Source organism: Meleagris gallopavo, chromosome Z (genome assembly GCF_905368555.1).
Source record: "Meleagris gallopavo chromosome Z, MGAL_WU_HG_1.1, whole genome shotgun sequence".
NCBI lineage: Eukaryota > Metazoa > Chordata > Aves > Galliformes > Phasianidae > Meleagris > Meleagris gallopavo.
This window is the reverse complement of record NC_139435.1, coordinates 20729276-20741526: the sequence shown is the minus strand read 5'-3', so window position 1 is coordinate 20741526 and position 12251 is coordinate 20729276. Positions and strand designations below refer to the sequence as shown.

Genomic DNA, 12251 nt, shown 5'->3' with positions numbered 1-12251 from the left:
ACTTCACTAAATGCATGGCTATTCTTTGTAGCCTCTGTACTGCTGAAGGTGGGATATCTTTTGGAATCGCTGGAAAGAAATTATATCCACACCTTTTTTTTTTTTTTTTAAGTAAATGATTTTGACTTCAAATTTTGCTGTAGTCTTTCACTGAGAAAAAGTGGAAATATGATAATTTACAACCAGTTGTAAATTATTTTTATTTATCAACAATTAATGTTATGAAAACCATTGAACAAATGAGGCTAGTTGATGTTCTCTTTCTGGATTTTGGCAAGGCTTTCAATACTGTCTCACTGCTATTGACTCTCTCAGAGTGGAGAGGGCTTTCAGAGATCCTGACAAACTGGAAGGCTAAGCAGTCACTAACAACATGAAGTTTAGCAGGAGCAAGTGGTGGACTGTGCTTTAGGAACAGGGCAATCCTGAATATACCTGCGGCAATCCTGGGTATGTACACGCAGAGGGATGAGAGTCTAGAAAGCAGCCCTGCAAAGAGGGATCTGGGGTTCTGGTTGATGGCAAGTTGAACATGAGCCAGCAGTGTGCCAAGACAGCCTAAAAGGCCAGCTGTACCTTGGTGGCATCAGGCCCAGCACTGCCAGTGGTTGAGGGAAGGGTTTTTGTCTCTGCAGCCACTGGGTGTGGTTTTAGCACCACAATATAAGGAGGCCGTAAAGGTACTAGAGAGTTTGAGAAGGATCTAGAAGGCAAGACATATGAAGACCAGCAGTGATCCCGGGGTTTGTTCAGTGCAGAGCAGAGGAGCTGAGGGGAGGCCTGATGGCGGCTGCAGCTCCTCACAGGGAGCGGAGGGCAGCGCTGAGCTCTGCTCAGTGTGACAGCGACAGGGCCTGAGAGAGCGGCATGGAGCTGTGCTAGGAAAGGTTGGGGTTAGGGACAGGTTCTTTGCCAGAGGGTAGTAAGGCTCTGAGCACGTTCCTTAGGGCATTGGTGATGGCACGGAGCTGCCAGAGTTCACAAAGTGTTGGAACTACGCTCTCACACTTATTGATTGAATTTTGGATGGTCCTTTGTGGAGCCAGGGACTGGACTCCCATAATCCTTGTGTCTCCTTTTCAACTTGAAATATTTTGATTCTATTCTGTGATTGTAAGAGACTCATATTTCTCTCGATGGAAAAGTTAACTCTGTCATTGCCCTCGTACTTCTTAATTGTTTGCCTTCTGCCCATGCCATATATGTTTCTTAACATGATGAAATTTTGACTAGGAAAATAATCTGTTCTTTGGAATGTTCATATGGTACAAACAAAAATGAAAAATTGTAGTATTTCTAAACCCTAGGCTTTACATGTTTACACTATTTCATTTATATCTGTACAACAGAACTAAATCGTGGCTAGTAGGCGTAGTTGCTAACTGTTTCCCTCCTGCCTGAGGTCTGGACTACTGCTTTCCTATACACAGTTTAGCATAGTATTTTCTGCTGTGTTGCAGGATGCAACTAACCATGCCTATGCAATTAATTTTGCTTATCTTTCCCAGACCTTTTTGCATTAGAACACTCCAAGAAACATTGCCTTACAAGCTGCTTGTGATGCTCTTAATAAATGTCTTTTGAACAGAGCTTTTGTCCATCTGTCACCAGACTTTCCCTAAATGCACAGATACAAATGTTATTAACAGTGTACTTGGATTAAATAGCAAGAGACTTCTGTTCTCTAAACTAGCCTTAGGTAATCACATACATGTAAATTTTGGAGAATGTAATAAAGCTGTGGAATTCAGTTTTGAGAAACAGAATACAGTAGGTTAAATATTCTCTACAGTCTTGTGATAGGGTGAATCCTGAGTCTTTCAGTAGTCTCTGATTAGTTACAAGGTTATGACTGTCATTTGTAAATGTTTGTTGCTCATGTAGGTAGCTGTAATTATTCTGGTGCGTTTTTATAAGATGGATTAGGAACTATTCCAGGAAAAGAAAATAAAATGTGTAACGGAATATAACTGATTATTTTTATTGCTTCATGGTGTCTGACTTCAAGCCTTGTGTCTGACTATCATAAATACTTTCCAGAATTCAACAAAGTTGACTTCAACATAGAATTTATTCAGTGATAAGGTTGAAGAATCTCAGTGTTGAAAAGAGCCAAAAATCTAGTGTGGAATAGAGTTACGCACTCTGGAAAGGATGGATGGATTTATTAGAGGGTGGGCTAAGCCTTCCAGAAGGCCTGGAGATTTTTCTGTATGATGATTGACCTGTGTGTATCTGAACCACCGATCTCAGTCTACGGAGGACATATTTTATCTTGGGTGCTGATACTAAATGCATAAGCACAAAAGTTGTAGCAGGGTATAAAGATGTAAAGACGTGAGATAGATCTTTAGGTTGCTAGCCTAGGCTGAAACTACTGATACAGTACTGATAGAATAAGGTATTACTGAAGATAAATAGCTCTCTGTTGATATGTCTTTCAAAAACTTTTGTTTTACATATTTCTCTTCCTGTAAATCAGATAATTAAAAATTAAAATGATAGTGGTTTTTCTAGCTCAGAAATTCTGTAACTCAGGATGTCATTTATCCACCAAACTTAAGTATCAGTAAAAAATCCAACAGAGCCAGACTTTGTTGTCTGTAGCGTTTTTCAACACACGAAAAACTAATAATAGAAAAAGATATTTCTGTTGAGTGATGCATAACATATATATTATGCTTTTCCTTCCTTGGTTTAAATAGCTCTTTTTGGTTTGAGGCTTTTGAGGAAGAAGCCAAATAAGACATGTACTTTATTTTAAGGCAGAATGCTGTTGTGGTGTACCACTTTCTGTAAGTCTAAGTATATACTGTAGTAAAAGTTTTAGAAAGAGATCAGCAAGTGTTCTGTTATATATGTGTATTACTGTTTGTAACCTGTGCAAGTTTAGCGAATGACCAAATTATCTTAAAACTGGTAAATTATTGAGGAATTACAATGAAAAGTTTATTGAAAAAATTGATCAGATGCCAGTATTGGTTTTATAGCTGTTCTTCCACACACTAGCATTAGTGAAATTGTCTGTACTTGCAAAATAACTTTTTAAAACATAGCTATTTATGAAAAAGAGTATGTTGACCTTCAACTTACTGTTTGAATTTTTTCACTTCTATTTTTTTTTTTGTAATTTAGAAATGGGAGGTTAAATTGTTGATTTCTTTATTGGAAGTCTGAAATTTCATTTTGATCAGCAGCAGTTCAGTTTATAGCTCTGGGTGTTGAAATTAAATTAACTTATGTAAAATAAATTTTTTTTAAAACTTGTGTTTTAGCACTTACCTATGTAACCAGTCATAGACAGACCGTATTTGAATAAGTTGCACAGCATGAAAAGTAAACAGTAGAGAAGATCAAATTCTAATGAACCCATTAGGTTTATCATTGAACAAGGATATATAAGGACCCTTAAAAACTTGAATAATTTATTATAAAAAATCTTATGATAAAAAGTATTAAAATTAGGATTTGGTTTAAAACAGATGAAAAATAAAACTTTGTTTTCTGGAATAACACACTTGGAAACGTTCCATAAAAATTAACTGATAATTGTAGTAGATGGTTCTGTTTGAATTCTTAACCGAACTAGTTCATAGAATCATGGAATCGCAGAATGGCCTGAGTTGAAAAGGACCACAGTGATAATCTAGCTTCAACTCCTCTGCCACGGGCAGGGTCACCAACCACTAGACCCGGCTGGATGCGGCACTAAATACAGGTATGGGATATCCACAACCTCCTTGGGCATCCTGTTCCAGTGTGTCACCACCCTCTGGGTGAAAAACGTCCTCTTAATGTCTAACTTAAATCTTTCCTATCTTACTTTAAAACCATTCCCCCTTGTCCTATTGCTATCCACCCATGTAAACAGTCATTCCTCCTCCTGCTTTTATACTCCCTACAAATACTGGAAGGCCACAACGAGGTCTCCCCGGAGCCTTCTCTTCTCCAAGCTAAAAAGCCCAGTTCCCTCAATTTTTCCTCATAGGAGAGGTGCTCCAGCCTTCTGATCATCTTAGTAGCCCTCCTCTGAGCCCTCCTCCGCTCCAAGAGCTCCATGTCCTTCCTGTACTGGAGGCCCCAGGCCTGGATGCAGTACTCCAGATGGGGCCTCACAAGAGCCAAGTAGAGGGGGACAATCACCTCCCTCTCCCTGCTGGCCACCCTTTTTTAATGCAACCCAGAACACAGTTGGCCTTCTGGGCTGCAAGCACACGCTGCTCACTCAAGTCCACCAAACTTGTCGTCTACCAGGACCCCCAAGTCCTTCTCTGCAGGGCTGCTCTCGAGGAGATCTCAAGGATTGCCCTGGCCCAAATGCAACGTCTTGCACTTGGCCTTGTTGAACCTCATTAGGTTTTCATGGGCCCATTTCTCCAGCCTGTCCATGTCCCTCTAGATGGCTTCCCTTCCTTCCATGGTATCGACTGCACCACTCAGCTTGGTGTTGTCTGCAAACTTGCTGAGGCTGCATTCAATGCCATTGTCTGTGTCATTGAAAATGTTGAAGAGCACTGGTCCCAACACTGACCCTTGGAGGACAGCTCTTGTGACTGACCTCCACCCACAGAACACAAAGGGTTGATCACAACCCTTTGGCTGTGACCAGTCAACCAGTTCTCAATCCACCAAACAGTCCATCTTTCAAATCTATACCTCTCCAATTTAGAGAGAAGGATGTGTGAGGGATCATGTCAAAGGCTTTGCAGAAGTCCGTGTAGATGGATCCATTGCCCTTCCCCTGTCCACCTATGTCATCACTCTCCATCATAGAAGGCCACCAGATTGGTCAGGCACAATCTGCCCTTGGTGAAGCCATGCTGGCTGTCTCGAATCACCTCTTTGTCTTGTATGTGCCTTAACATAGCTTCTAGGTGGATCTGCTTTGTGATCTTTCCAGGCACAGAGATGAGGCTCACCAGCCTGTAGTTCCCTAGGTCATCATTTCTCCCTTTCTTCAAAGTGAGAATAATGTTTCCCTTTTTCCAGTCACTGGGGATTTCACCTGCCAGCCATGATTTTTCAAATATGATGGAGAGCAGCTCGCCAACAACATCAGCCATTTCTCTCAGAATCCTAGAATAGATATTATCTGGCCCCATGGACTTATATACATTCAGTTTCGTGAGGAGGTCTCGGACTTGTTCCACTGTTACAGTGGGGTGGAATCTGCTCCCCACACTCTCACCGAGAGGTACATTGTCCTGGCAGACATGGAGAGGAATCTGACCACCACTGCATACTGAGGTGAAATCCTCATTGAGTACCTCAGCTTTTTCCATGTCTGAGGAAAGGAGTTCTTCACCCTCATTTATTGGAGGGGAAATACTCTCCTTGGTCTGTCTCCTCCTGCCTATGTACCTGAAGAACCCCTTCTTGTTATTTTTCACATCCCTTGCCAAGTTCAGCTCTGTCTGTGACTTGGCTTTCCTGATTCTACCTCTACACATGCAGACAGTGTCCCCATATTCCTCCCAGGCTACACAACCCTGCTTCCACTTCCTGTACATTTCCCTCTTTTCCCTCAGTTTAAGCTGCAGGTGCTTGCTCAGCCATGCTGGTTGCCCACTTCCTCTGCTCAATTTCTTCTGCTGCTCTTGCACTCTCAGAAGGGTGTCCTTAAAGAGCTGCCAGCTCTGTTCTGTTCCTATGCCATTAAGGACAGTTTCCCAGAAGATCCCACCTAGCAGTTCCTTGAAGTTTGCTCTCCTGAAGTTCAAGGTCCTGACTGATTTTTTCCAGTCCTGCATTCCTGAAGATTACAGACTCCACCAGGGCATGATCACTGCAGACAAGGCTGCCTCCAGTCTTAGCCTTTCTAATGCTTTCCTTCCTGGTGCATTGGTGAGCACCAGGTCCAGTAAGGGTTCACATCGCTTTTGTCCGTCTAATACCTGGATCAGGAAGTTATCCTCAACAGACTCTAGGAATCTCCTGGATTGTCTGCCACCCACCGTGCTGCTATCCCAGCAGATATTCAGGTGATTGAAATCCCCCATCAGGAAAGAGCCTGCAAGTGTGGCTTCCTGCAGTTGAAGCAAGAAAGCCTTGGCAACAGTCCCCCCTGAACAGGTGGCCTGTAGCAGACCCCAACCACTAGATGTCCTTTGCTGGACCGATCCTTGATTTTAATCCATAAGCTCTCAACTTGGTCATGGCTGTTACTCAGAAACAGCTCTTTGCAATTTATCACTTAACATAGAGGGCAACTCCCCCTTCCCTCCTACCAGTTCTTAGGCTTTATTTTGTTTTCTGCTTGTCTTTTATTTTCAAGCTTCTTAATTGGCAGATCTTCTAGTATTGCATATATTAAGTACATGTCCAACTGCCTTGAAATGGAGTCTTATGTCCAGTTTGTTTCATCCAGCCTGAATTTCTTCATACTTTTTTCATGTATATTCATCTGTCTTGGTAGTTTTTTCCACAGCAATTTGTCATTCTATTCTTTGTTACCTAGCACATCTTGGATTGACAGTAGCCGTAAATGAATTATCTGAGAAGGTGGAGCAGTACTTACAGTATTTACAAAGAGCCCATTCTTCTTACATATTTGATTTAAGTGACCTGCTCAAGCAGTCAGGATTGTAATACTCATAAGATATGCAGAAATGACTTTTTTTCGCAGGTCAGCTTTGTAGATAACTGAGGCTTCTTCAGGAGTTTATTCTGTACTCATAAATGAAATGAGATGTCACTGACAGTTTTCTTGGGCTTAGAATTGCTAGCACCTAATAAGCTTTCTTCTCCAGAACAGAGTAGATGCATACATTTTGCATGTTAATAATTGTGTGGTCACCTTCTGAATTTCTGAATTGAAAGAGGGTAGATTTAGATTAGATATCGGAAGAAATTATTTACTTTGAGGGTGTGATGAGACACTGAAATGGGTTGTCCGGGGAAGCTGTGGGTGCCCCATTGTTGGAGGTGTTCAAGATCAGGTTGAATGGGGTTTCAAATAACTTCATCTATTGGAAGGGAGTGGGCATGACTGTTTATGAGAGTGGATACTGACAGGACAAAGGAGAATGGTTTTTTGAACTAAGATAGGGGAGGTTTAGGTTAGATATTTGGAGGAGGTTTTTCACCCAGAGGGTGGTGATGCACTGGAACAGGTTGCCCAAGGAGGTTGTGGATGCCCCATCCCTGGAGGCATTCAAGGCCAGGCTGGAGGTGGCTCTGGGCAGCCTGGTCTGGTGGCTGGCGACCTTGCACGTAGCAGGGGGGTTGAAACTAGATGATTATTATGGTCTTTTTCAACTCAGGCCATTCTTGGATTTCTTGGATTTCTTGGATTCTTGGATTTCTTGGATTCTTGGATTTCTTGGATTTCTTGGATTCTTGGATTTCTTGGATTCTTGGATTTCTTGGATTTCTTGGATTTCTTGGATTTCTTGGATTTCTTGGATTTCTTTGATTCTTTGATTCCTGGATTTCTTTGATTCCTGGATTTCTTTGATTCCTGGATTTCTTTGATTCCTGGATTTCTTTGATTCCTGGATTTCTTTGATTCCTGGATTTCTTTGATTCTTTGATTCCTGGATTTCTTTGATTCCTGGATTTCTTTGATTTCTTTGAAGGTGCCCCTTCCAATAGAGGGCTGGAATTAGATGACCTTTAAGATCTTTTCCAACCCAAACCATTCTGCGATTCTATGATCTTTCTTCAAAATTGAAAGTTTATTATAATACTGTTTGGGTTTTGATCTGTATAGCTCTCATTTATGTTTGTATTTTACCTTGAATGTCTTTCAGGTATTATTCTTTAGTGAGAGAAATTGTTTTAGGTATTTGTAGACTTGCTCTCTCCCCATATTTACATAGAACTGAAAGAAAGAAGGAGCAAGAGTTTTTCTCTAGAGGGAAGCTTTCTAGAGCCGTGTGATGAGTAATGCAACTCCCATAGTGTATGTAATGACTGTGCATCTTACTGATCAAGAGCTACTGGTGGAAAAAAGCCCCTCTCTTTGTACTGTTTTCTTCAGTTAAGATTTGAAAGCAAGCAATATGGACTAGAGCCAGCTAGGTTGATGGTTCTTTTGCCTTCAAATTCTGTGAAAGTAAAAAATATATCTATCTGTTGGATCTTCATTGTTAAATGGATTCCTTGATAATTCAAAGTAAAGTGGTGGAAGTGGTGTCAAAACCCAGAAAGGCAAATTAGCATGATTTTTTTTCCAATTATGTAGATTAGCAGATGGTAGAATTGAACATTTCAGTATGTGAAAATGATACCAGCTTCAGAAAAAAATCACAAGCAGAAGCTAATGGAAGGGAAAAAAAAAACAAACACACAGAACTTGAAGAGAATGGTGCAGGTGGACTTTGAAAAAGTCCACTTAAATTTTTTCTTTCTTTTGAGAATGAAGAACAGAATGTATGAGTGCTGCTTAGAAGAAGCCCAAATTATTATTGTGTATTAATTTTGATTAATTGGTTATTTGAATATTTAATCAAACCATAATTAGAATACTGTTACTGGGATTGATCTTGCAAAAATATATTGACTGGAAAATAAAATATATTTGTTAATTTTATTTAATTCTCTTAATTTAAGTTTAATCATCATCAAGCTTTCTTATAAAAAAAATATAAAGTAGAATATTCACTAGCTGCCACAATCAATCAGAAGGGTTTGGTCTTTGTTTTTCAAAAGTATAAGAGAAAAAAAAGGATTTAATTCATGTCTTATTCTCCTATCAGCAATATATTTTGAAACTTAATTGAATGTGAGGAAATACCTTCTGCTTTATACCTATGTGAAAGTAGGCAGATGGAGGCCATAAGGGTAAATTTTCAGCTCCACTGAAGTCAGTAACAGCTTTTTATTTGACTATAGTGGAACTGGCCTTCTTAAATATCCGTTTTATCGAAGGATGTATGGCATTAATTGATTTTTTTTTCCTATTATTGTTCACTATTAAAAAGCATGAGAAGAACAGTAACTGCTGCGAATTGCACAGACTTTCTGGTGTTGAATATTCTAAGCTCCTCTTTAAAAGTTTTTTCAGGAGTTTTTCAGGCAAATTTGGATTGTCTCATTAAATAATTCTGATCCTGGTTTGCTTTGAGGAATCATTTTGCATGAACTTCAAAAGCACTAGGTTCAGACTCTGTTCTAAATGATTTAGTTCTAAGCTTGTTTCTGTATAGATATTAAAGGCAGAAAATGTTCAATAAAGTCTTTCTTCATCGTGCTTCAGCTTTGTAACATACAAAACCTAATTATTTTCTGACACATTTTGTGTAACAGTGCTGATTTGAGTACAGCCCTTTCCAGAAATAGCAAATGGGACATCAGTGAGGGCATTATGTTGCATTTAAAATGACAGAGTTTGAGCCACTTTGGTGTGATCAGTGCATATGGAAATCTGAGTTCAAAATTAAGGCTTCATCCAGCAAACTGATCCATGTTCAGTACCTTTAAAAATCCCAGGGACTCCATATGGTCACAGCAGTCTACATGCACAGAGAATTTACTGGATTTGTTCCAAATTTTAAGCTTTGTTATTTTGTCCATGGATTTGGCTTACAGACAGACATTAACTCTGTTAACTCTGAAAGGTATTTATCTCATGATCTGGCTTCTATGTTATAAACTTTTTGAAAACAGCACTTATGTTGCTTTTAACAGAAATGGCTGGTGGTCTGGAAGTAGTATATATTTAGGTTAAAAATTAAAGCATAAAGATCTTATTGTCTTTGTTTTCTCTTGCCACTCAAAACAATGGGAGTTTTTCTGGAACACGTTGCAAGGAAATCAGAATAAATCCTAGAAATTCAAAGACATAATAAGAGTGTTCTCATATCACTAGCCATAGCATAGATTTGCATACTCAAAATATGAAGTTATCTTTTGTGAATCATAACTGTTGCAGGACACACTTATTATGATTAGCTAAATCACTGGAGATATTTGCATGTTAACTGCACAAAAGCTTTAGTTTCTGTATTTGATGGATCATATCTAAAATAAAGGAAATTTTCCTTTAAATACGTTATTTAGTTTTTGGCAGAAGTGTGTTTTTCATTTTAGTTCATTGTAGCGTGTTCTTAGGACACATATAATCACTGTAAGAAAAAGAGATGAGAATTACAGTGCCAGTTCTTAAGATTTCTTCTAATGTTTGGTATTATGATCAAAAGTTACTGTCTATAGTTAGAATCGAAATCTAAATACTAGAACTTGCAATTAATACTGTTTATTTTGAAGTGCAAGACTGTAGGGAATTCCAGTATATTCAAAAAGTAGAAGTCAAGTGTTTTGAAGCAGTAGCAGTCCAGAGACATGCTTCTGTAACTTCATAACGCTGTGGTAGACTGCTTTATGGAGCTGGTGGTTACAGAGATTCACTTTAACCATTTTTTTCTTGCTGGCAGGTGTCCCACTGGCATGCAGCCAGCGGCTGCGAGTGTACTGCAGCTTGTGGTTTACACCAGAGTGTAGAAAATGCCGACACCAGCTGGCTGCACATAATTAAGCTGATTGCTGCCTGACAACTTGATCTATGATACATATGTGATAAATATACAAAATATCTTACAAATCTAATTCTCTGACGTGTTTTATCGTCTTTTTTCTCTTTAACAGATATGATATCTGCACTTATAAGAACAAACCATGTGGAACTCTGGGTAAGATCATGAATAGAAATTTCAGTTTGTATTTGTATTTGTTTCTTTGCTTTATACTCAGATGTTGATTTATTGACTGCTTAGATTTTTAAAGTTTATGTTTTCAAAATACTGTTTTATGGTTTTATAAATGTGAATAGTAGGAGGTAACCTAGATGGGTATGTGCTTTGATAGATCACTGGAAGTTTAAGTTAAATGAGCTGCTGATGGACGTCTCATCTCTGGCAGCTGTAATGCTGCTAAAACCTAGAAGATTACTCAAATTTACCAAGCAATAATTAGAGAAGAGAACTTGCCGTTTATTTTTATTTAACCTCTCTCTGTGGGGTATTACAAAATACAAGTAGAAGACCTCAAGAACATTTAAAAAAAATCAAGCTAGGAAAGAAAAGAGCTTTAGGAGTTACACTATTGCTCTATTATTCTTGAGGAGTATAGCTTCAGACTTTTCCTTCCATGAACTTGGAAAAAATAACACTGTAATATAAATTACGGTAATAGCGAAACTCCTTAAAACAGTGCTTTGACAATGGAGAATCACATATAGCAATCCTAGGTGCAGGGTTGTTCTCTTCATTCCTAGATTTGTCACTAAAAGTTGTTTACTGTAATATACTTATTACCTGTAGTAGTGCTTTAATGAATTAAAGATACGTTATTCAAAGACTATTGTAATGTTTATGCACTTTTCAAATTTGCTCAGAAATAATTCAAGATACAATTCTAATTTTGCTAGTTCAGATTGTTAATAATGAGAGTTCATAACTGTATTTGCTTTGTCTTTCCCTGTAATACACTTGTGGCAAAGGAAATTAGTTTATATGAGGAGAGAGGTATCAGAATTTTTTCACAAGTTGGAAATACAAAGTATGTTAAAGCATGTTTGAGTAAAAGGCAAATTATGATTATTAATTTCTAAATGTAATTGGTTTCCTTTGATACCTCCATGGAGGAGACAAAACTGAAGAGACTGTCTACACTGATGTTGCAAAGTTGTCTTAGCAAGTGATAAGAGAACATTCACTCACAAACTGCTTGATATTTTTATGTGATATTTTTAATACAGGTCTTTAGTGTACTAGTTGTCTCTGTATCAGACGCAAAGGCAAATTCTGCTCAGAATATCAAATCATGTATTGTATCAAAGTACTGTTATGAGACAGTTATAAGCGTTATAAAACGTTATAAGCACCATACTGGAGAAGAGGTAAAGCTCCATGGTCCTCTTTTGCAAAGCATTTAATATGCTTAAGTCCCACTGACCTCCAGTAACTAAAGCATAAATTTAAGCTGTCTGTGAACAAAAGTCTCAGGTCTCAAAAGGTCAGAACAAATGTGAATCACTGGTGTTCCAGGAAGAAACAGAAGTGAAGGCTTTACAGGAGAACAGAAGTCTCTTTTCTGTTGTAGTTTCATAGAACAGGGAATCTTACATAGAGCTGCATGGAGATAGGCCTCAGATTTCTCTGCAGCATCTGTATTTCAGCAGAGAAGGCCTCTTCTCCTTTGATCTGAGCTATAGACTGTGTTCTTTACTTGATTTCTGTTACTTCCTGCAGGCATAGTACATAATTGTGTGTTATTAGTATAGTTCTATAAGTCGCTAAACAAGCATTCAG

General features: G+C 38.7%; 1 protein-coding gene across 5 annotated transcripts in view; it reads left to right on the top strand.

Moving 5' to 3' along the window:
• ADAMTS6 (ADAM metallopeptidase with thrombospondin type 1 motif 6) overlaps nt 1–12251 on the top strand; it is a 154615-nt gene that overhangs the window by 43881 nt on the left and 98483 nt on the right. For all 5 annotated transcript variants that reach the window (XM_085212678.1, XM_085212675.1, XM_085212677.1 and 2 more), the window contains exon 8: nt 10588–10631. In XM_085212678.1, the coding sequence (XP_085068804.1) occupies nt 10588–10631 (44 nt within the window). The remainder of the gene's footprint in view (nt 1–10587; nt 10632–12251) is intronic.